Genomic DNA, 23,347 nt, shown 5'->3' with positions numbered 1-23,347 from the left:
CTTTGGTTGACCTTCATAAAAATGACCTTATGTCGCTGTCTCAATATACACATTTCAAGTTCACATCATCAACAAACATAAATGTGTTGACATCATTGGACTCGTGAGCATCCAGCAGAGGTTAACTGTGAAATGACCTCAACCTTTTCCACCCTGGAGGTCCCTGTACTGGGTCCACACTGTATCTGTTACAAAAACAGGCCTCCTATGATTGAAATGGGTGTTGCATTTGCTGTGCTTCTTACCTAATGCATCAGATTAGACTCGTTGTGATCCTTGTGTATACTGTTTTTGATTAGGCAGAAGTAAAAATTTTTAAAAAAGGGAGGGGGGGGGGAGCTATTATTGCAGGATATATTCAGATCTGGTTTGTTGAGAAGGAAACTTATTGTATTTATAAAGTGTCTCTGATCCATAGAGCCGAGCATGTTCAGTTGACTGTTGCTGGCTAAATTTGGGGCTGTTTTTTTTTCAGGTGGAAATAATTCTTTACTACTACTAGTTGCTACTTTGAAACTAAATGTTTCCACTCTGTCGTAGTCTTGAATTACAAGGGGTTACATTGGAAACACCCAGAACAGAGACTCCTTATCTTGTGCTTTGTAAATCTAGGTGTGTTCTCTGCCACTACCATGAAGGTACAGTACATTGATATATATATATATATATATATATATATATATATATATATATATATATATATATATATATATATATATATATATATATATATATATATATATTTATTTATTTATTTATTTATTTTTTTTTTTTTATTTTTTTTTAAAAAATATTTAGCATTTTAAAGAGAGCAGCACAAAAGAGCGTTTTATGTAGCTGTGTTCCCCACTCACTGGACCTCTTGAGGCTGATGCAAACAAACTACAGTGCAATGTAACTCATCCTTCAGAGTGAAGAGAGCAGTTTTATCTTATATATATCTTACATAAACAACTATAAACCAGCAAGCAGCGGTTCATTTCTCATGAGTGCATTATCTTTGAAGGCTGACTTTGCGTATATGTAACATATATAAACATGCATTCAGTGCAGAGAACATCACTAAAGCACACCAGGGAATTGTATACTTTTTTGTCAAGGCGCTGGATTAGTTAAGAGCAACATTTATAGAGTCGTAAAGGGAAATGACATGATTCTATATAATATATGCTGAATGTTAGAATGAAGGTTCTGGTGGACACTCTTGTTTAACTGAGTTACATGTCTGAGCTTCAGGGGTCAGAGGTCTATTAGTGTTTGTGCACTGAAGCATGTCCAGCTTCAAATTCCCTCAGTGATCAATAATTACCAAACAAACTTTTCAAGCAGTCGTTTATCATTGGTGGATCCTGAAGGCCAAAAAAGCCAATAGGACAGTAAGGAGAAGAGTGATCGCCCTCAAATGTTCCCAAATACAGTGTTTCCTCCACAGGGGGTTAGAGCTGCCATCAGCCTCTTTGTCTGCAGGTTTTTGATCGAGTGTGTGACAGAAAATACCCACCAGGATGTCTGATTTAAAGGAGATATGCAGCGGTTTGCCCCTGAACCCTCTGCCAGCTAACAGGGGAAGAGATCCTAATGTACCACATGCACCAGTTAGGACCCCCAACCTGACAGCAGAAGAGGAGCGGGTGAGTGAATGCACTAAAAATACATCTGAATGCAGATTTTTATCACCTTTGTCATTCAATCATTTGTAAATCAGTAATCCAATGTGATTCTGAGAACGTTCTTTTCAGTGTAACATTTTATTTTAATGATGGACAGAGCCGTGATTATTCATTAAACCTCTATTTTAACCTGGAATACATTCAAGTTTCATTTACAATTTAGTCAAGTAAGATAAAAAAAGATGTATGTGCACAAATAAGACACTTAAATAACAATACGGAAAAAAAATCAAAGGGAACGAACAAGTTAGTAAGATAATAACAATATTTACTGGCGCATTTAAATTGTTAAAACAACAACAGCTGGAAGTAAAATGAGCCAAGCTTTAGATTGTTCTGCATGTTTTTCCAGGTTAATACTGATGTTATTAAAGGCTGCATTCCACTTTACTCACTGATATGTTTTTCTGCTAGTAGCAAGTCAAAATGCTTTCTGTGCAACATATTTATAATTAAAGCAACCATGCATAGTGTCCAGATGTTGCAGAACACACTGAGCCAAGCCGTCAAAAAGACAAAGCAGGCAAACTCGTGACTTTATCATGAAATAATATATGGTTTACACAAATTGGCATCTCATAATCATTTCAGTCAGTTGCAGAAGCTCATTGAACATTATGCACCACAGTGAACTCTGCCTTATTGCATCATCTCCTCTGACTCATGTGCTGCCCTCAGAATTGATTATTTTCAAAGTCCCTCAAGTGATTGCCTAAACCCAGCACAAAGGCTTCAGTCAATGATTAAGAGAAATGCAGGGAGAGCTCTGACTGTTCCATGAGAAGGGAATAAAAAGGAGTAAAACATCTACTTATGTCTGCCTGACTTCATTTAAACATTTATTTCTTTTCACTAAATGTCCTTTTTTCCTCTAGTTGGCACTGAGAAATGCTCTGCGTTATTTCCCTCCATCCCATCATGCAACGCTGGCGCCTGAGTTTGCTCAAGAGCTGCGGCAATACGGCCATATTTACATGTACCGCTTCTGTCCTGCGTTACGTATGAGGTGAGGAGCCTCTGGCTACAATCTGAAAGTGCTGTTTGAGGTCAATACTGCTGTTGATATTTGAGTGTACAAAAATCAGATAATGGCATATAAACTGATGTTCCTTTTTACAAAAAAAACACATAATATGAACATTTTAGGTTATAAATACCACATATTTGTTTATTAAAGGGGGTGTACTAAAGCAGGACTTTCAAAGTATGAGACTTAAAGATACACTGATTAGTCACAACATTAAAAACATTGATCATCTCGTTAGAATACAATGTTCTGCTTGGAGTCCCAGTGTTCATGTGGATGCTATTTGGACACATAATATCCACCTAAACATTGCTGGACTGCAAAAATTGCAAACCAAATGCAATTGAGCAACCATTTGATGCACTATAACAAGTCCACAGAGGCCACCCATAGGACCCAAAGGATTTGTTGTCAATGTCCTGATGTCAGACACCACAGGACACCCCCAGAGGTCCTGCATGGCCATGGCCTGAGAGGTCGGGGCTGTTTTGGCAACACAAGGGGCACTTAGATTACATTAGGCAGGTGGTTTTAATGTTGAGGCTCATCGGTGTGTATGTATGTGTCATGAAACCAGTCAAATATTTTAACCTACTGCCACATTGGTGAGGAGATTCTCAGAATTAGAGACTGTCTGAGGAACGAAGAAAAAACGTGAAAGCAAAGAAGAAAGATTAAAAACAGCAACACTGCTTTAGAAGATGTACATTTTACACTGACATTAAATTTACTCTTAAGGTTGTATCATGTAGTTTATTTGTTTTACCCCGGCAGCAGTATCATGAATGTCCTTGTGTTTCCTCAGAGCTTATCCAATAGATCAGTACCCATGTCGCACACGTCAAGCAGCCTCCATGATGCTGATGATCATGAACAATCTGGACCCTGCCGTTGCTCAGGTGAGCTTTTGACACAACTTGTGTTCATGTATCTAAGTCAAAGATTGCTAAATTCACATGCCATGTTTTCTGCTTCGTTTATTGTCTCTATGGCAACTTAATGCTTCTTTATATTTCAGTTTCCCCAAGAGCTTGTCACCTACGGAGGAAATGGACAGGTGTTCAGTAACTGGGCTCAGGTATGCTCTGAGTTAACTAGATTTTTCTTCTGTCTTTAATAGCGATGTGTACAGTCCTAACAGTTGCATGTTAATTATTTGTGTTCGTTTGGTGCAGTTCCGCCTCGTCATGCATTACCTGAGTGAGATGACAGAGGAGCAAACTCTGGTCATGTACAGCGGTCACCCCATGGGCTTGTTCCCCAGCCTGCCCTCCTCGCCTCGCGCCATCATCACCAACGGCATGGTAACAACACAACACATCTGGATTAATAAAGTGATACTAAGATACACAACAGATTCACATTTTTGTCTTTTGCTTCACTCAGGTTATTCCAAATTACTCCTCCAGAGATCAGTATGAGAAGATGTTTGCACTTGGTGTCTCAATGTAAGTTATTAAGGTGCTTTTTACTTGGTGGTTCTTGTTATCTATTTTATTTCGTGGCTACTGGACAGAGTGGCAGTTTTCGGCCTATTGTGGTGGTGCAAAGTGTAACTGGTGTGTTTTTGTTGGGCATTTATAGGTATGGTCAAATGACAGCAGGCAGCTACTGCTACATTGGGCCTCAGGGGATTGTTCATGGCACTATGGTTTGTAAAAATCACAGTCTGATGCACACACTACTATTCTCTTATGCAAAGTTCCTTTAAGTCAGAGATTATCACATATTTAGAATTTAAGAAAGAAAACTAATTCCTATCACAAAATATTATAACCATTTTTTTTGGTTTATTTTGCTTTTTATTGTGAAATATATCTCCTCTATCATAATATTTGCTCCACACATTATCCACAGTGCCTGTTTTATGATTAACATACTTCCCTGTGGTTTTCTGTCCAGCTGACGGTGCTGAATGCCGGTCGGAGGTACCTGGGCTCTGGTGACTTGAGGGGTCGAGTGTTTGTGACCTCGGGCCTGGGAGGCATGAGTGGAGCTCAGGCTAAAGCTGCCGTCATTTCCGGCTGTATTGGTGTTATTGCGGAGGTCAGCTGCTTCCTTGTCATTTCCCGCTATTGCTGACCGAGCAAGAATGGAGGAAGTGCTGTATGTCCATGTGACGGTGTGACTTTGATTTATACGTAGGTGGATGAGGTGCCTCTGAGAAAGAGACATGAGCAGGGCTGGCTGATGGAGGTCACCAGCAGCATGGAGCAGTGCATTAAACGCATCAGGTAACAGGGGGGAAAATATTAGGATTATGTCGATATGTCCAAATCTTGATTAATAAGTAGTGTTTACTTTCTGATTATTATGCTGCCATTTCACTGTATCATTGAACAATGATGGTTTTGATATGACTGAGAGATATCATCAGGTATTAGTCTGTACACACTGTACAAATACTCCGTCCTGCTGTGGCCATAGACAATGCTATGAGAGTGATACTAAAGTTATAAATCAAACATTCAAACATAAACCAAGTAGCTGAAAGACACCAGAATCCACTAGGAAAGTCTCAGCAGCCATCTTGAGTCCATTCTTAGACTTGTTCTCCTTTCTATTTATCTGACGACATCTAAATGCTTCATGTCTAAATGAGCACCATGCTCACTTTCCTTTAAAATATGGAGTGGAAATCCTGCTATGTCAGGTCTCATAACATTTCTGTATCACTTTAACAAGGCACAAGTCAGAACTCCAACTAGCAACAGTAGTTGGAGTTGTGTGAAGTGATTTGGGGAAGGCTGTTCCTACAGTCAGCACCAGTGTTGGTCCAAAAAAATCACAAAGAGCGCACAAAAATCCACAACAAACCTTTCTCATTGAGTTTGCTTTACAATTTCAAATCTATCAAGCTACAAACTGAAGGGTCCTGAAACTTTATTGCAAAAAAATAGATATTTACAGCTTAGACCAATAATACTAAAGTTTAATTACTTCCAAGTGTTTGTAGGAATCTTTTCTCTGGTTTTATAAAATAACTGCAACATCACACAGCAGCAGGATCTATCTGAAAGTCTCCAAAACAAGAGATTTGCGTGTGTTGTGCAACTGAAACAACAGTGTCAGTAACTTCACTAAATCCTTCATATTATAAATTATTTCTAAGACATAGAGTGGATCAGTCCAGGCCAGGCTCTAACAGTAAGTTACATTGTGTACTTTTCTTCACACAGGTGAACCGTCACACAGAGTCATGCTGCAGCTAAACTATTTGTTATATAGCAACAAATTGCGTCCTGAGCTCCATTGCAGCTGTTCTGTTATTTTTATTTTACTGTTGATAAACCAGTTAGATCGTCATCACTCATGGACAGCATTTGGACAGTTTGATCAGCTTGTTATCAGTGTAGATTGAGTCTTTGGCTTGTTTATGCATAATTATGTAATATACTTCACTGGATGTGTTGTCTAATCTTGCATGAATGACAAATGTTGCATGCACAGCTTCTCTCATTCACTGCGGTGGGTATGTCTGAATGAAGCCTTGAGGAACATTAATTGACCAATGTCTGAATGACAGAATACCATCATTTTAACAAACTGATGAAGCCAACAATGTTATGTATCGCCTGTCCGAAAAGGGCTTTGATAATGGCCCCAGGCAGTTATTCTGAGCTAAAAAGATCAAGTTCCTACCCAAATGAAAGAGGAGAAAGCCATAACTGCATAACAATAAAAAAATTACATGTAAAGAATTGCCTATTAAATATTGCATTTACCCCCAAAATGTTTTATAAACTTTATTCCCACAGGTTGTGCTTCTGTCTCTATGTTCGGCATCTAAACATTGCTCCACCTCCCAGAAAAAATATCATTAATCTCCTAGAAAGGACTGCAGGTCGACCTGTCAACTGTGAAATTATTATTTTGTGTCTTACAGAGAAGCCAGAAGCTCCAAGACTCCTCTCAGTCTGGGTTACCATGGCAACATCGTCGACTTGTGGTGAGTGAGCGATTAAAACTTGTTGCCACCCAGAAACGACCTGGTCTGCAGCTACAGTGGGAGACCTGCCTTTTGTTAACATACATTTGAAACCTTTGTTGTGTTTTTCTGACCAGGGAGAGGCTCGTGCTGGAGTTTGAGCGGACTGGAGAGCTGCTGGTGGATCTGGGCTCAGACCAGACCTCACTTCACAACCCGTACAATGGAGGCTACTACCCAGTCCAGCTCAGCTTTAGACAGGCCAACCAGCTCATGTCCACCGATCCTGACCGTTTCCGAAGCATTGTCCAAGAAAGGTTGAACCAAACACAGAGCTGAGCTGATTTTGTACAGTATTTTCTCTGCAATGAATCTGTCTGTTAATCTGAAATAACATGTTTGACACACTATCACAGCCTCCGGAGACAAGTAATGGCTATCAACAAGTTGTCTAATGCAGGTATGTTCTTCTGGGATTATGGCAACGCATTCCTGCTGGAGGCCCAAAGAGCTGGTAAGAGATTTAACTCACACACACAGAATATCTTTGTCATTTGCTCTGTGTTAGAATAATAAAGAGGCGTGTGCTCATGGTTTTATTTAGGTGCAGAGGTTAAAAAAGTCGATGGGGGAGCAACAGAGTTCCGCTACCCTTCATATGTCCAGCACATTATGGGGTGAGACATTTGCTGTTTTCTTCAAACTAACACTTTACACAGTTAGAATACTATAAATCTAGCCTTTAAATTGTTGACCTCAGAAATAATACCATGGCAAAATAATGAAAGCTTTCTCCAGAGCTTTTTACAGTCATTTAACATTTGGTATCAGGTCAGGAAAAAAAAGGTTAGAAGCCTGAAAAAATGATAATTGGCCCTCAAATTATGATTATTAGGTAGTATAGTATAGTATAGTATAGTATAGTATAGTATAGTATAGTATAGTATAGTATAGTATAGTATAGTATAGTATAGTATAGTATAGCATAATAATGTATAGCATAACATAGCATGGTATAGTATAGTATAGTATAGCATAGCATAGCATAGCATAGTATAGCATAGCATAGTATAGCATAGCATAGCATAGCATAACATACCATAGTATAGTATAGCATAGCATAGCATCATATAATATAGCATAGCATAGCAAAGTATAGTATAACATAGTATAGTATAGCATAGTATAGCATAGCAAAGTGTAGTATAGCATAGTGTATTCTAGTGTAGTGTATTATAGTATATTATAGTATTAAGGTTATAACTGTTACTCTTGAAAGAGACTAGTTACTAAACTGCTGTCAGATATTTATAATCTATTTTCCTTTGCTTTTGCAACAGGGACATTTTTTCTTTGGGCTTTGGGCCGTTTCGCTGGGTTTGCACATCTGGTGAACCCCAAGATCTTGCTGTAACTGACAGCATTGCTGCTACTGTCCTGGAGGAAATCAGTGCCAGTGTATCCGATCGCATCAAACAGCAGTACAATGACAACATCCGCTGGATCAGAGAGGCTGGAAAACACAAAATGGTAAGCTTTCTCAGCAATAAACGCCCCAGTTTGCTCTCTGTGTGCACATAACTCAGACAAAAAAACCAAAAACATATATATACAAATATAGCTTGAATTGCTGATTTCCTCTGTGTACCCTCTGTGTTTAGGTTGTGGGCTCCCAAGCCAGAATCCTCTACTCTGACCAGAAGGGAAGAGTCTGCATCGCTTTGGCTATCAACCAGGCTATCGCTGATGGAAGAGTTTCAGTAAGACAATAGATTTTGCATTTGCTGCTCTGCGTGATATCAGGTTTTCAGTAGAGTCTCAGGAGTGGTTTTTGTTGTTTGTCCTGTTCAGGCACCAGTGGTTATCAGCAGAGACCACCATGATGTTAGCGGCACTGACAGCCCCTTCAGAGAGACCTCTAATGTGTACGATGGTTCTGCTTTCTGTGCAGGTACGTGGTGCAGCTAAATACAGCTACAAATCAGAACCAAAACAGGTCAGCTCACTAGACAGCAAAAATGAAAGAAGACAGCTTGCTGCCTGTGATAGTTTAGCTCCTCAAGCAAATTTCAGCTGTCTGCAAATATATTAGTCATATTAATAAAATGATTTAAAACCTGAATGCTTGTAATTGACAACGCATAAAAACTATCAACATATTTTGTCAGAGAAATGCAGTTTTACAACACAATAAATGACCAGTTGCTTCAGGATATCAGTGACAAACATGATATACACCATAAATACCAATTTATGCTTTGTTTACTTGACATTGATGCAAAAGTCTGAGAATTTTAAAAATAGCAATTGGTGTCTTAAAGTTAGAGACTTTTTACACTGTGAGAGCTGATTATTTTAGAGAACAATCCACACAGAATTTGTTTTGAGTTACTACTGACAAGACACCAGCTGTAAGTGAAGCTTGTGGATTTGCCCACAAATTCATAACTTTGATTACTTGTAGCCTCTTTTTCCTTTGTCCCAGCTTTCTTGTGTTTCCTCATTCATATAAGCTAGAAATATTTCATAAGTAATAAAAGACAGGCAAGTTATGTCTCACAGTCTCTCCCTCTTTGCAGACATGGCCGTCCAGAACTTTGTCGGTGATGCATTCAGAGGTGCCACATGGGTGGCTCTGCACAATGGAGGTGGTGTTGGCTGGTAGGTCTGACTGATTATCCAGTAAATACTAACCCATCCGAACTGCTGCTGCGATTCATCAGCACCATCTTTGGGAGTTACTGCTCACCTGTCACTTAAGTCTGCGCGTTAATGACTTTATCCCACCCACAGGGGCGAGGTAATGAACGGCGGATTCGGTTTGCTGCTGGACGGCTCAGAAGAGGCGGCAAAGCGTGCCAGGCTGATGCTCAACTGGGACGTCTCTAATGGGGTGAGAGTGCAGAGAGGGAGGCAGCCTGAGAGGATCCGGCCTCACTTACTTATTTGCAGTCTGCTCGGATTGCAGGCGTTTGCTGAGTGGCTGTAATCTGTGTTTGTGTGTGCCGCAGGTGGCTCGTCGCTGCTGGTCTGGAAACTCGAATGCTTATGAGACCATCCAGCGCACCATGGAGGATAACAGGCAGCTGCGTGTCACTATGCCTTTTCCTGTGCAGGATGAGCACATGCTGGACCGTGCACTGCAGGGATAGACAACACTGTCGCATAGTGTAGAAGGCCTCATCCACATGCTGAAATTAGACACCGTAACCCACACAAAGGCAGCTCAATACACTGAAAACCCGTCAATACTGCAGATGTTAATAAATCAATCACAATTAAATAAGCTGTCTGCCTTGAAGACACAGAACACTACTCAGCTGTTAATAATTTATAAGCAATAATATATTCTATATTTTAGTGATGGAAATGAAACTTTATTAATAATAAATTCAAGTATGAGTTATTTGTGTGTCATAGTTTGTCCAGTGATATCAATCAAAATGTCAATGGTGGAAAAATGTAGGTTTTGTTTATTTTGTGTGGTGAAAAAGAAAAGGAACATGTAGTTCTTCTAACAGAAAGTCTCAGCCAAGTTGGTCACAAATGATTGCACCCAAAGGAACGTGTTCTGCCTTCATCTGCACATATTTTCCACTTGTGCCTTTCCAGAAAAGATGTCAGTGCTCAAAAACACCTTGTAAGGAAACCAGAGACAACCGGTGACACAATCATGCACCTCTCTTGTCAAATAAACAAAATCTGATTTATAACAACTCGGCTCAACGGCAAGAAAAGAAGAAACAATGGAAATATTTCAAATGAAATGATGCGGTGGGGATGCTGCTGCTGTCCTACAGGTGGAGAAATGTTAACTCCAAGGGAATCACTGTCTTCCTCAACAATAATTTTAGCAGATTTAACCTTGTTTCTACATTCATGGAGATGGAGGATCATGTATTTACACTATATTGATTCTTGCTCGTAGCTTTTGGTCCTCGGCTCTCTCCACTGGTGCGCCTTTACGCGTGGTTGTTCCTTTAAGAAAACTGTGAATGGAGAATGAACTTGAGCCTCTCTCGCTGACGTCAGGGACTTGGAGAGGCTGCTGTACCCTGCAGGAAGAGCCAGATAACGGTGATGAGGACCAGACGGGGATACCAGACCTCTCTCCGCATTTTTTCACTTATTGTGTGTTTTCTCGATCTGCGCTGCTCCATCTAGTCTTCAGCTGGAATCTTTTTTAAGTTGTCTCTGCCTGTATACCGGCGCGCCTTGAGACCTCCGCCCTTTTTCTGTATACCAAGAGGATTTTTTTTTTTTTTTTTTTTTAGAGATTTCATGCCTCTTTTTTTATTTTCTCTTGCAGCCTTATGTCTGAGTCGAGATGTTCTGTTGGGAAATCCTCACCATGATGACACCGGATATGTTCTGACTGATGAGATTTTCTCTGCACCACTCAGCTTTTAGAGAGAAAAAAATCAAACATGCATCACAACCAGGAGGAGCAGTCGGTAAATCCAATTACTGCGCAGCTCGGGACGACGCACAACAGTGACTCCAGCAGCCTGGAGAGCAGCAGCGACCTGCAGCCACCTGCTTACTCCAAACTGGAGTTTAAGAGACATGCTGTGACGGATGACTACAAAATAACAGCTCAGGTCCTCGGCCTGGGAATCAATGGCAAAGTGCTGGAATGTTACTGCAAGAAAACAGGAGAGAAATGTGCCCTGAAGGTGTGTTTGCTGGTTTATTATGTTGATGTGAACTGGTCTGCTGTCACTGTAAAGACAGAGAGCAGCCATCAATTATTCATTTCTCCTCAGTCTTTGTGGTCTGCACCGATTAATGGGGCCTTACACTGGAAATCTGTGCAGAAATTCCCAGAAGGACTCGTACTTGATGTCAAGTTTAATGCACGGCAAATTGTATGATTGATTATATCATATGACACAGATGAAATGTAAATTCAACCATGGATGGATGGAGAGGTACAGAGTTGCCCAGACAGTAATGTCCTGTCTGGGATGCTTTGACACAGTTTCCACTCTCTTTTTGTGATTGTTGTGTGAACAATGCCCTGCTCTGTTCATGCTTTACATAATCATCTGGGCCCCTGGCATTTAGCAAAAGTAAAAAATCTGCATTTTTGTATGCATGTGTGGTGAGAAATGCAGCCTTGGTGAGTCAATAAACAGCTGGCTGTGGAGTTGCAGCAGAGCCGTGTGAAAACAAACAGGAAGGGCCTCCACATGTTTTCTTTGGGAAACCTCTGGAGGTGAACCATAACCGAAGAGGTATGATGAAATGTTAAGAAGCACCTCTGTCTGAGTAAGAAACCCCTGTCTTGTGTAAGCAGTGATGCTGTGATTGATGTTTAGAAGCTCTGGATGAAAGTCACACACTTAAAATTGGCCACCTTTCTCCTCCATACTGTATTGTCATGTCCACAGGGTTTTGAACTCTGACCTCTATGCCTTAGACAGCAGCTTTGTCTCTGATATCACTGCTGCTGTGCTTTAAATGCAGAGCATGTTGCAGTCTTGAAGTATTCAGTGTTAAAGTTCAGCTGTAGATTAATGGCTCCATAAACAGTGAAAGACGCATTTATTAGATTCAGTTTGTCTGCTTTGGACATTGCAATTTGCAAACACAGATTTAAGTGTAATAACATGCATTTACAGAAAAATAATCTATACAAAATAGAAACATTTCATTAAACCGTCTTTCTGTCATGTTTAACAGATCCTATATGATACTCCTAAAGCCCGACGGGAGGTGGAGCTGCACTGGAGAGTGTCCGGAGGTCCCCACATCGTACGAATCCTCAGCCTGTATGAGAACATGCACAAGGGCAAGAAATGTCTCCTCATTGTAATGGAATGGTGAGAATGACCAGCAGCACTACATCAGTTATTCTCTACCAAATCACTGCCAGAATAGATCTCACACGAGTTTTTTCTGTTAGCTTTGTGTTACTTTGTGGATCTGAAAAAAGCATTTAAGCTGAACAACAGAGAAACAGACTTCATGAAGTAAATAGTGCAGCTTATAAATATGGGGTTTCTTTGTTTAATCTTTATTTTAATCAGGAAAAGTCTCACTGTGATTTAGAATTTGTTTTCCAAGAGCATTCTGGCCTAGACATACAAACATAGAGGCATATAACAACTTAAATAAGGTTGACATGGAGAGTAAGAGCATGTTATAATATCATAACTGAAAAAAAAAAAGAAAAGTCACAAGTCATTGATGTTGATGATCGTGCAGGGCCAGTGGGAGTCAGTCAGGATATTCAGTTATTCAGATAATCTCTTTAGTATATATGCAGTTTTGCAACAAATTTCACGCAAATGGTCCATACTGAATCACTCTTTTTTTCTGATGGTTCCAGCTGGTTCTGGGAACTTATCGCAGGAGTAAGTCCTGGGAGTGTAGACAATAGCTTTCATGACTTTTTTTGGTACATATAGATTCATAGATATGAATCAAGTAGATCAAGAATAGCTTTTTAATTAACAGCTTATCAGCAGTATGGGTGGACAAGACCAACCGACTTAATCAAACAACACACAATAGTGAGTAAGAGATTCAACATTTCTCCTTAACATCAGTACTGCACCACAGAATGTGTCCATTGTATCCAAGCATTACAAGGAAGCATGTGTGTAGATGACATCAGTATAATCCATAAAAAGGCATAAAAGTGATCAAAATATGCCCCTTTTTGTTTTTGTTTTTTTGGCAAAACTTGATTCTGAAATAGAAAGCTAATTTCTACTGTTAGTTGTTTTGTTCTAATTACTGGTGAGCAAATATCTTGATTTCTCCAAACAAAACCAGTTCGACATTCAATTCAAGTCCAGCAAAACTCTTGAAAAGATACTTTGGACCTCTTGTTTTTGATAGTTTTCTTATAAAATGCACTATTGTCTTTTGTCTTCTCTTATATATCTTTTATATTATTCAGCATCCAACAACAAATAGACCCTCAAATAGGCCTTGTACAATGCTTTCCACTGTCATTTTGACTTTTTGTTTCTGTTTAAATAGTTTAAATAAATAAACTGAAACTCAGACACAAAGTAAAAACAAAAGTGAGACATCTCAGAGGAATAACAGCAAAATTATAATGTGCTCATTCAGACAAAGCTCATGCAATCAGGTAATAACTTGTATACACTCTAATATTGAGCCCATGGAATCTTTGGCAACATCATCCACTGATTTACATCTTATGTAATTGTATTAGTCAAAAATCATGTAAATGAAATGATGTAAAGTCTGCTTTTCAGTGTATTTTCCCTCTAATGTCCTCTTCTTTTGAGTCATCTTTTTCTGCTTCGACTAGACTCATCTAAACAGTAACTAGACACAATGACTTGCTTTGTTATAAAACCATGATTACATTTGAAAGCTGTGGTCATTTGCCAAGAGTCCCGTTGCTGCCCCAGATCTGATCTATTTGTTAATCTCGTCTCAGTATGGAGGGAGGGGAGCTGTTCAGTCGCATTCAGGCCAGAGGGGACCAGGCCTTCACAGAGAGAGGTGGGTTACAGTTCACATTTGGCAGCTTAAATCCACTGCTTCTTGTGTTGTGATCTGTGCTGATAGTATCTACGTGTCCTCCAGAGGTGTCAGAGATCATGCATGACATCGGCATGGCCATAGAGTACCTCCACCACATGGACATCGCTCACAGGGATGTAAAGGTACTGCTGCTGCTCAAATCATTCATTACAGAGAATGCAAGAGAAAGGCAGCTAAACAACTGTATCTCACTTTCATTTGCTTTCTCTGTCATTTGTGACTCACTATACAGCCTGAAAACCTGCTCTACACCACCAAGGAGAGCAATGCCACACTGAAGCTGACTGACTTTGGTTTTGCTAAGGAGACAACACTGCACAACTCGCTCCAAACTCCCTGTTACACTCCATATTATGTCGGTGAGTGCTTGCTGAAATATGACAGCAGTAGTTTTAGGTACATTGCCGATAAATGTGTGATACGTTTAGCTGTCATTCAGTCTTTTGCTGTCCTTGTGTTTGTGCATATGTTATACCTGCTTTTATGTGAGTGTTTCCTTCATCTTGCACATTATTGTCTTGTTTTTTCCATGTCTGCTTGTCATTCCAGCACCAGAAGTGCTTGGTCCAGAGAAATATGACAAATCATGTGACATGTGGTCTTTGGGCGTAATTATGTACATCCTGTGAGTATTATGTTTGCCTGTAACTGATTCAGCTTAATGAAACATTAATAGCTACTCTCTGTGTATTAGTTGAAGAGGACACCAGTCTATAGTAGCTTTCTGTCCTCTCGCTTCTCTCCAGGCTCTGTGGGTTTCCTCCGTTCTACTCAAACACAGGTCAGGCGATCTCTCCAGGCATGAAGCAGAGGATCAGGTTGGGCCAATATGAGTTTCCCAACCCTGAGTGGGCTGATGTTTCCGAGGAAGGTCAGACTTTGAACAAGACATTCATATCTAACAGCTAAAACGTGAAAAAAAACTGTGAAAAATGTGTGCAATGCTTTGGAATTAAATGAAAACAAAGTTCTGTATGAATGTGGTATTGACTCATCCAGTATTGCATAATACTGGGATGCTTTAACTTCACTTTAACCCAGGCAGGCTGTACAGACATAATTATGTGATGAAAACAAGTGGAAAACAGATTGCACAGAGTCTCCATTTACAGCATATAAATGGGATTGTTTATCACCACTAAGTCACTGCATGTTTGAACTGATCATATAGTGTTTTTTGTCTTTTTGCTGTCTTAAATGAGGATTTTTTGTTTTTCTACACTGGTTAATTTAAGCTTTGGATGTGGCAACAGTTCTGCATCAAAACACTGGAGATAAACTGTAGGAAAAGATAAGATTATATGAAAATAATTAAGAAAATCCTTTATTAATCCCATGGCAGGGACATTTGCAGTGGTCCAGCAGAAAAGGGGATAGTGCAAAAATATAGGAACATAAGTAGAAAAATGAAGATTAGCAAGAAATATGCAAGTACTGTTGATATGATACAGATTCATCTATATGTAGACATTCAGATATTGCACAGATTCGACTGAATATGAAATATAGCAATGTTACACATGGTTTTTCTATATGTAAGAAACAATAAAAACTAGATTCTTCTAGATGCATATTAACACCAAAGACCCGTTAATTGTTTAATTAAGTTTTATTTCATGTCCCCTGCAGCCAAACAGCTCATCATCCAGCTGCTGAAGACTGACCCCAGTGAGAGGATGACCATTGGACAGTTCATGAACCATCCTTGGATCAGTGTAAGTTCACGCTTTCAAAGCCCTGCGTAGACCTATATGTTGTTATCCTGTGTATTCATGGATGCTCATGGATGTTTTGATACCACAGCAGTCGATGGTGGTTCCTCAAACACCTCTGCACACCTCTCGTGTTCTGACAGAGGACAAGGAGTTGTGGGACGACGTCAAGGTGAGACTCTTTTGAGAACGTGGCCACCAGATGGCAGTAGAGCAGCAGCTCAGATTCACTGAAGAGTGTGTCTTCCAACAGGAGGAAATGACCAGCGCCTTGGCCACCATGCGTGTGGACTACGACCAGGTGAAGATCAAAGACTTGGACACATCCAACAACCCACTGCTGAACAAGAGACGCAAGAGGCCGGTGCCTGGAGGAGCCGACAGAGCAGAAGACGCCGATGGCGGGGACGGAGAAGGAAGAGCGGTGTGTAACAGTCATAGAGAGGTGACGTTTTCTGAAGAGCATGGGGAAATGATTATTGGACAGAAGTAGTATTAAAGTCAGAGGAAGCAATATTTTCCCATCTGCATATCACTTATTGTACTTGTTCTTCTTGCCACCGCACTCAATAGTCTAAAGAATGTCATTTATTTTTACCTGTTACTACAATAACAAATTTAAATAAAATTTTGTTTTTTATGTTTTACAACTGCGATGTGTCACTTTGTACATAAAAACTTATTTTACACAGATATTTCGACAGTGAGAGGCTTGTTTGAACGATACGGTGGCTGTTATTCAGGTCAAAATCAGAGAGTAAGTTCAATGCAGAGATTTTGTTACACTGTGAGAAATTGGTTCTTCAAAAAGAACAGTATATGGAAGTCATAAAATATATCTATCTGGCAAGATAACACACAACTAATAAGTCAAAGGAGACTTTTATGATGGTTAGTTATGTGGGCATTGCAACATGCACAATTGAGGGGCTTTTAAACCATAAGAGGTCAATGTTAATGTGATTCTTGCCTGTGTGATTTATCAACCCAACCAGGCATTTCCTCTCACTTCAGATTTCTTCCTCTCGAGACATTGCCAAGCCATTAATGCTGCCTATTGTTTCTGGCTTCAAGATAAATGTCAAATTTTTCAATAAAACATTAGTTAATCTGACAAAAATGAAAACCCAAAGAACTTTATAGTGTAGATCATATATACAGTGAAGTTAGTATATAGCTTTAAACCTGGATATCAACATCTAATGTTAACATTTCATTGGTTAAAGTACATAAGGGAAGATTTACCAAAATGTAACTAATTTATATACCATTGCAGAAGTTAATCTGTAATAACATGTTCTTATTTTAGAGACTCATGATCGGACTTTTGTGTCAAACTTAAAAGCAGTAGAGTAACATGAGTCAATAATTTTGATAATGGTGCACAGTTGATAGTAAGGAAATGGAAACATTCAAGTAAATTGCAAATACTTGAACTTTGTGTTTGAGCTTCAGTAAATAGTTGTTGCCTGCTACTCAACTACGTTTGTTTTAAAGAACTGAATGCTAGGAAAGAACAGTGGTGTAATTAAAACTTACCCACTGCAACTTATTTACTTATCACATTAGAATATTAAAATGTTTTTATAATGTTCCTGCCATCCCAATGTTTGTACTAGTAACTGTAGACTGTACACTGCTGTTCATTCGAAAGCCAAAGTGCAAACATAATGCAAATAAATTTGCATGACTACATTCTCAGCTGGAAATGTTGCCATTCAAATCAGTTATGGTTGGATCATGGCTGAATGTGCTTCAGTAGTTCAGGACATACATTCAGAAATTATTTGGTGGTGTAGTTGTGGTGAGCAGAAGATAATGACGAGTCTTGTGATGGTTTCAAATCTGATTTATGGATCTGATGTTATGACGGATCTCCTGACCATCCGTGAGAAAGGTGTCGTCATCGGTCTGCTAGAACCTCACTGTAAGGTCAGTTCACTTTCTTATTGTTTGTACATGAACACTTTAAACATCAATGGAACTTATAGCCAAAAACATAATGTGTGTTAAAAAAGTATCAGTGGAGGCCTGGTGGATGAATGAGTTTTTGTGAGGGCTGATTTAGTTTTACAGTTAGCCTGTAGTCTCATTTAACAGTTTAGTACATTATCCTGAAGAAAAACAATAATTATGCAAAAATACACAGAAATGAAAGATGTGATTCCACAATTGTTCACACAGTTTTGTCACATTATCACCAATATCCTGCTGACTTAACACAGTGTTGGTTGGAAATATTGTGCCTTTATGGTCATTTTATTAAAGTAGAACTAAACAAAACTTCCTATTTGGAACCCTCAGCAGTGTTACTGTGAGACAACACTGGTTTTATTGACAGATACAACAGGGTGTTGTCGGCGTAACAGTATATTAGATGTAAAAGTAAATCATTAACAGAGAAAAGTTGTCAGTCATGTGAATCACTATAATTTGAGTATAATGGGTGAGGCTGATCTGCCTTTGGTCAGTAAAAAAAGCTACTGGAGAGAGAGAAGCTCAACCACTGAAGTCACCAACTATAAGTTCCTCAAATCATGTTATAAAATGTTATGAATTCTTGACGCTCACTAAGGATATCAAATAATTTAAGTGGATCATTCTCTAGTACTACCGGCCTCTAAAAGGAGGTTTTAAAAAATGATATTATGCATTTATAAAAGCAATCTGTGGGAAGATTTGTATAAACTTTCTTTAAAAAAGGTTTAAACTAAAAGGAAAAATCCCAAAATGCAAAATAAGACTTGATTGCAGATAAATTGCACCAACACTAACTTAACCACTTGCGAAGCCATTCTGGAACATTCTGGGAAGTCTGGGACTTTGTAGTATTCATTACTTTTGTCATTCTAATCAGTTACACTATGTGCTCACACAATGTTATATAATTCCTCTTTATACAGAATAAAAAAAACATTAGGTTTAAATTTAGGTTTAAAATTAAATAACTGTTACAAAACACTTTCCCTTTTGGGATTTTTAAGGCCCTGTTGATTCTTGACTTCTTTCACATCTTTGTGCTTTATGTCAACACTTGTAAAAAAAAAAAAAAAAAATGGAAAAAGAAAAGATGCACCAAAAAATCTAATTTTAATGTACTGATGACGTACACTATATTCAGCAGTTATGATTTGTATAATTACTGGTGTATTGTAGTTGGTGAAATCTACAGTAGCCCAGATACTGCAGGCCAAAGACATCGAAGGTGAGAATCCAAGCTGGATCTGTTTCGACTGTGGTGTGATTTGTCTTGTTGAGGATAAATCCAGGCGTTCCTATTTCCTACGTCTCTACTGTGTCAAGGTAAGAGAAACTACAGAACTGCTCAGAGTTACTCCACCCACTCAGCTCAACACACAGTGATACGTGCACACCACTTCCCAGTTCGTTTTGTTCTCTTGGCTTTTTTTGTGTACGTACGAGCACAGTTGCGCACGTAGGACGGCTTGAAGTGTTTCCTCGAATTTTTAGTGTTCCTCAGTAACAATAGGAAGTCTTATGATGATGGGTGTGCCTGTGTCTTCACCTTGTGTGACTAACAGCTGTTCATAAATGCCTTTCCTTACATCCTGACCTCATCTGCCCTCAAACACAGCGAGCCAAGTTACTGTGGGAGCACGAGTTGTACATTCCTTTCACGTACACTGCAGCTCGCGCGTTCTTCCACACGTTTCCTGCAGATGTAGGTGTTTGAGTACAAGTCTATGCATTATTCTCATTAGAGAACTACTTTTGGGTTGGTTTATAGCGGACTTGCTTTTTTTTACAGGGCAAACAGATGGGCCTCAACTTTGCAAATGAGATCGAAGCAGAAGAATTTTATCTTGCAGTTGAGGCAACACATGGTAAGAATATCAACAAATAGATGTGTATCAGCAGATGTAAAATCTGTATATGGTCTCTTCATTTGACAGAACATCAAATGGTAAACCTGTTATTATGTTTCCATTTATATTATTTCTCATCAGTCTCCATTTTACTCTTTCATTTGCAGAAAAAATGATCAGCATGATTGCCACAGCAAATGTGAAAACAGCCTCAACAAGTGACTCACCTGATTTAGGGTAAGAAATTTTTTTTAGCATTTTGCAGCTGTAAAGTGCAGGAAAAATTTTAATATTAAAGAGATGGTTCAGTCTGTTTATGCTCCCTGTAGATCTGAAACTGTTGAAAGTTTGGATGAGGAGAAACATTTCCTCATGGATGCACTTTCCACCACAGTCCCTCCAACCACAAGTTCAGTAAGTCAGATTATAGAGTGAAATGAAATCTAATGTCAAACTCAGTTTCCAGCAGTAACATACCACATTAGTCCATTCCATGGTGTATCTGATTGATGCAGTTTAAAGATCTGGATCCTGCTATGAGGAAGCTGCTAATGCGGGCAAGACTCACTGAAAAAGACCTTAAAGACAAGGATGTTGTTGAGGCTGTTGACCATATCATCAACCAGTTTGGTGGACTGAAAGCTGTGCAGCAAGAGTTGAGCAACAGAGGTAGGCTACATTATCTCAAATATATATAACAAGGGCCTTTTACACTTCAAAAGTACAGTTTTAAAGGAAACAGTTGATTTCAAGACAGTGTTCTGTCATTTTTGACAGGTTCTGTGTCTCAGACATTGCCAAGAGCTGCAGGGGCGTCCATCTCCCTGGCTCTGAGGAAAGGATCTTTGCCACCGTCCCCTCCATTAAAGATAGTAGGAGGGGGAGGAAAGGAATGAGGGAGACCGAGAAAAGGGGAGAAAGTTAGAGGGGATGAGGGTAGTAGAAGTGGGGTTACAGAAGATGAATGGGGAAGGGAGGCTGGGAAAAACGAGGAAATGTCAAGACAAATGAAATGGAGTCTGGTTGGAGGAGACAGAGGGAAGGGGTAATAGAGGTGAGGTGGAGAGAAAAGGGGATGATGGAAGTAGGGTGGAGTGATGCAACTGAGAGACAGAAGAAGGATGGCAGAGAGGATGGGGGAGATAAAGAACTGAAATCCCATTGTAGCAGGTCCAATAATTTTGGAAAAATCTTAACTCACTGTTGAAGCTATTTATGTCCTTTACTGTGAGACTGTGCAACCTTCGAATAAAAGAATCTTTCAGAAGACACTCTGAGGATGTAATATTTGGGAATTTACACCATGTAAACACACATGAAAACAAAATACCTGGTTCCAGGGGAAGCAAGAGGGGTCAAAGCCACCTCTGAAATCTCACTGGGCCACGCCAGATCTAATGGGTCCACTTCATTCACTGAACTCCAATGTCTAATTTAGAAATTAATATACAAATGTTAAAAAAAATAAAATAAAAAAAAAGTAACCTTAAGAAAGTTTGTTCCTAAGGAATCTGTGACATTTGTTGGGTTTTCATGTATATTTCTGTAGGTTTGTAACTTTTGTTCTAGGTTAATTGAGGTTCATCTCTATAATATTAATGATACTGTAAGATGTTGTAGTAAATCTTGAAGTAATTTTATCATTAACTTGGCTTCACTGTTGCCATGGCCTGGTTTTGACTGCACTCTGTATTATCTACGTTCCATAGCTGAGGAGTCCCTGTTATCTTCCGCTCTGTCAGATCCTCTTCCTCCATCCACCTCACAGTACCCTCCACCCGCCTCAGCACCACGGGGAGCAGGGCTTTCAGCTGCTCTGCTCCCAAACTCTGGAACTCACTCCCACCGGACATTCGAAATATTGACTCTCTGCCTCTTTTCAAATCCAGACTCAAAACACATCTGTTCAAGACTATTTATTCTCTCTAGCTGCCTCTTTCCTTATGTATGCTTTTTATCTTTATGTCTAGTTTTTATCTTTCTGTATGGTTTTTATCTGTTTTGTTGTATTTGTTTTTCCTGTAAAGCGACCTTGGGTGTCAAGAAAGGCGCTTACAAATAAAATGTATTATTATCTTCATGAGAAAGCTAAGATCACAATGTTTGAAGGACGAAAGCTACACGACACGTATTGAGTTGTTCGATTCTTTGGTCAGATCTCTGAACACTATACTGGTGTATGAGCTCTGCCCTCTCAGCTGAAATATTCACTTTGATTTCATTATTCTCTATTTATTTTAATAATAATACCAAAGACAATTATTGTTGCACCTTGATTGTGTTTTTTTTCTCTCTTCTTTGCGGCAATTCAGATATCTGGAACAAATTTGTGACCCAGATGTGACGGATGTGTGATTTGGACTCCGCTGGAAGAACAGAAGGCCCATAATTTTGGAAGATTCCTCTCTGACAATGGTGACAAGCTCTTTCCAAATGGAGCCCGATCACTGATCCAATCCTGATCTGGAAATCAGAACTTGGCCATACAAAAATCAAGGGTGAGAAAAATTACTGTCTTACTACACAACTAAGAAAATTGCAGACTGGACGAATAAGGCCTAAGAAGAGAAAAGTGTGTGAGTTTTGTTTGTTTGAGTAAAGAGCTTTTGCTATATCCAGATAAAAATTAGAGATACAGCATAATCAGAGATGGGGAAGTGTCAAAGTAGGGGGATGTGTGATGTGGACACACATCCCAAAGTCAGTGCCAGAATAATGACTGAGAAAAATGCTTGAAGCATGAATCAGTTTGATAAATGGGTTAAAATGGGAGTCCCAGAAAAGGGAAGTTTCGGTGTGAATCAATTGAAGCAATTAAAAAAAAATGTATGGAGGCAAAAGAGAAAGCAGATGCAGAAAAGCATGCAGCCCCGTCCAAGAATAAGAAAAAGAAAAATGTGCCATTTAAAGCAGATTAGGAAGCTTATAGATTGTGGAAAGGAGAAGCAGAGAGTAGACAAAAGAAGAGATTCCAGAAACAGCAAATCAAAAGGAAGGTAAAAGAGACTCTGGAGAAAAGATGAATGAAAATTTGAATGAAATCACTAAAATACCATCTCCCTCTCTCACCGAGGCAAAATCACCAAGAAACTCATTCAGACTAAACCTCGATCTGGTCTCTCCTCCTCAACCTCCTTATGCTCCAAATCAGACGCTCCAAGATGGTCAAATAGAGTCATCTACAGGACAGGAAACAGCATCAGCTCTGCTACCAGGGGCCTCATCCCAGGACTCATCTCCAGAACCAGCTGCAAGGACCCAGTTCCGGATGGAAAACCCACTGGAAGAGGAAAAGGAGCCATTATGCTCTAGATCAGACACCTCCAGTGGCAGCAACAATGAGGGCAGAGTGCAGACCACGTGTATGCCAAAAGCTGCAAGCCAGTCTGGCCCGACAATTCTATTCAGACCGTGGTCAGAAGCCGATATCGCCGCAGGGATGAATTATGTTAGTAGCCCAAAGGACAACCTGGCCCTGTTCAAAACTCAACTAGAAAGCCTTGTAAAGGAATATCGACCCACTACGTCTGAACTGAGACTTTTACTAAACAAAATATTGAAGCATTGAAAAATTCTTCACACAGAAACATATGAGCCTGAGACTGTCAAGTCCTGGCTGGGAAAACACTGACAACAACAGGTTCAGATTAGCA

At 39.5% G+C, this 23,347-nt stretch overlaps 3 protein-coding genes and 1 long non-coding RNA gene across 5 annotated transcripts in view; 3 read left to right on the top strand and 1 right to left on the bottom strand.

Moving 5' to 3' along the window:
- The window catches only part of LOC129348949 (uncharacterized), a 145,101-nt gene that overhangs the window by 66,056 nt on the left and 55,698 nt on the right, over nucleotides 1–23,347 (bottom strand). The window lies entirely within an intron of this gene.
- Nucleotides 1,403–10,031, top strand: uroc1 (urocanate hydratase 1). Its single transcript, XM_023297070.3, has 19 exons — nucleotides 1,403–1,631; nucleotides 2,546–2,676; nucleotides 3,503–3,596; nucleotides 3,716–3,775; nucleotides 3,873–4,001; nucleotides 4,084–4,145; nucleotides 4,282–4,348; nucleotides 4,600–4,743; nucleotides 4,843–4,931; nucleotides 6,584–6,646; nucleotides 6,763–6,942; nucleotides 7,042–7,139; nucleotides 7,230–7,302; nucleotides 7,966–8,155; nucleotides 8,287–8,385; nucleotides 8,477–8,576; nucleotides 9,205–9,286; nucleotides 9,419–9,518; nucleotides 9,637–10,031. Exons 1-19 carry the CDS (start codon nucleotides 1,506–1,508, stop codon nucleotides 9,775–9,777), a joined length of 2,028 nt encoding a protein of 675 aa, XP_023152838.2. The 5' UTR covers nucleotides 1,403–1,505; the 3' UTR covers nucleotides 9,778–10,031.
- LOC111587207 (MAP kinase-activated protein kinase 2-like) lies at nucleotides 10,689–16,517 on the top strand. 2 transcript variants are annotated; one of them, XM_035942358.2, is made up of 10 exons: nucleotides 10,689–11,301; nucleotides 12,311–12,450; nucleotides 14,049–14,113; nucleotides 14,198–14,277; nucleotides 14,388–14,514; nucleotides 14,705–14,780; nucleotides 14,902–15,026; nucleotides 15,785–15,870; nucleotides 15,962–16,039; nucleotides 16,121–16,517. In XM_035942358.2, the coding sequence occupies exons 1-10, from the start codon at nucleotides 11,053–11,055 to the stop codon at nucleotides 16,358–16,360; spliced, it is 1,266 nt and encodes a 421-aa protein (XP_035798251.2). In that variant the 5' UTR covers nucleotides 10,689–11,052; the 3' UTR covers nucleotides 16,361–16,517. The 2 variants fall into 2 exon arrangements, with proteins under 2 accessions (XP_035798251.2, XP_023152839.2); XM_023297071.3 differs by having other exon boundaries at nucleotides 10,693–11,301; nucleotides 15,959–16,039.
- Nucleotides 17,539–21,953, top strand: si:dkey-197j19.6 (actin nucleation-promoting factor WASL). Its single transcript, XM_023297073.3, has 8 exons — nucleotides 17,539–17,799; nucleotides 19,024–19,170; nucleotides 19,463–19,549; nucleotides 19,637–19,712; nucleotides 19,862–19,931; nucleotides 20,024–20,108; nucleotides 20,210–20,363; nucleotides 20,472–21,953. The coding sequence occupies exons 1-8, from the start codon at nucleotides 17,554–17,556 to the stop codon at nucleotides 20,588–20,590; spliced, it is 984 nt and encodes a 327-aa protein (XP_023152841.2). The 5' UTR covers nucleotides 17,539–17,553; the 3' UTR covers nucleotides 20,591–21,953.

This window comes from Amphiprion ocellaris, chromosome 5 (assembly GCF_022539595.1).
Source record: "Amphiprion ocellaris isolate individual 3 ecotype Okinawa chromosome 5, ASM2253959v1, whole genome shotgun sequence".
In the NCBI taxonomy this organism is placed as follows: Eukaryota; Metazoa; Chordata; class Actinopteri; family Pomacentridae; genus Amphiprion; species Amphiprion ocellaris.
The sequence above is the reverse complement of the archived record's forward strand: the minus strand, read 5'-3'. Positions and strand labels throughout refer to the sequence as shown.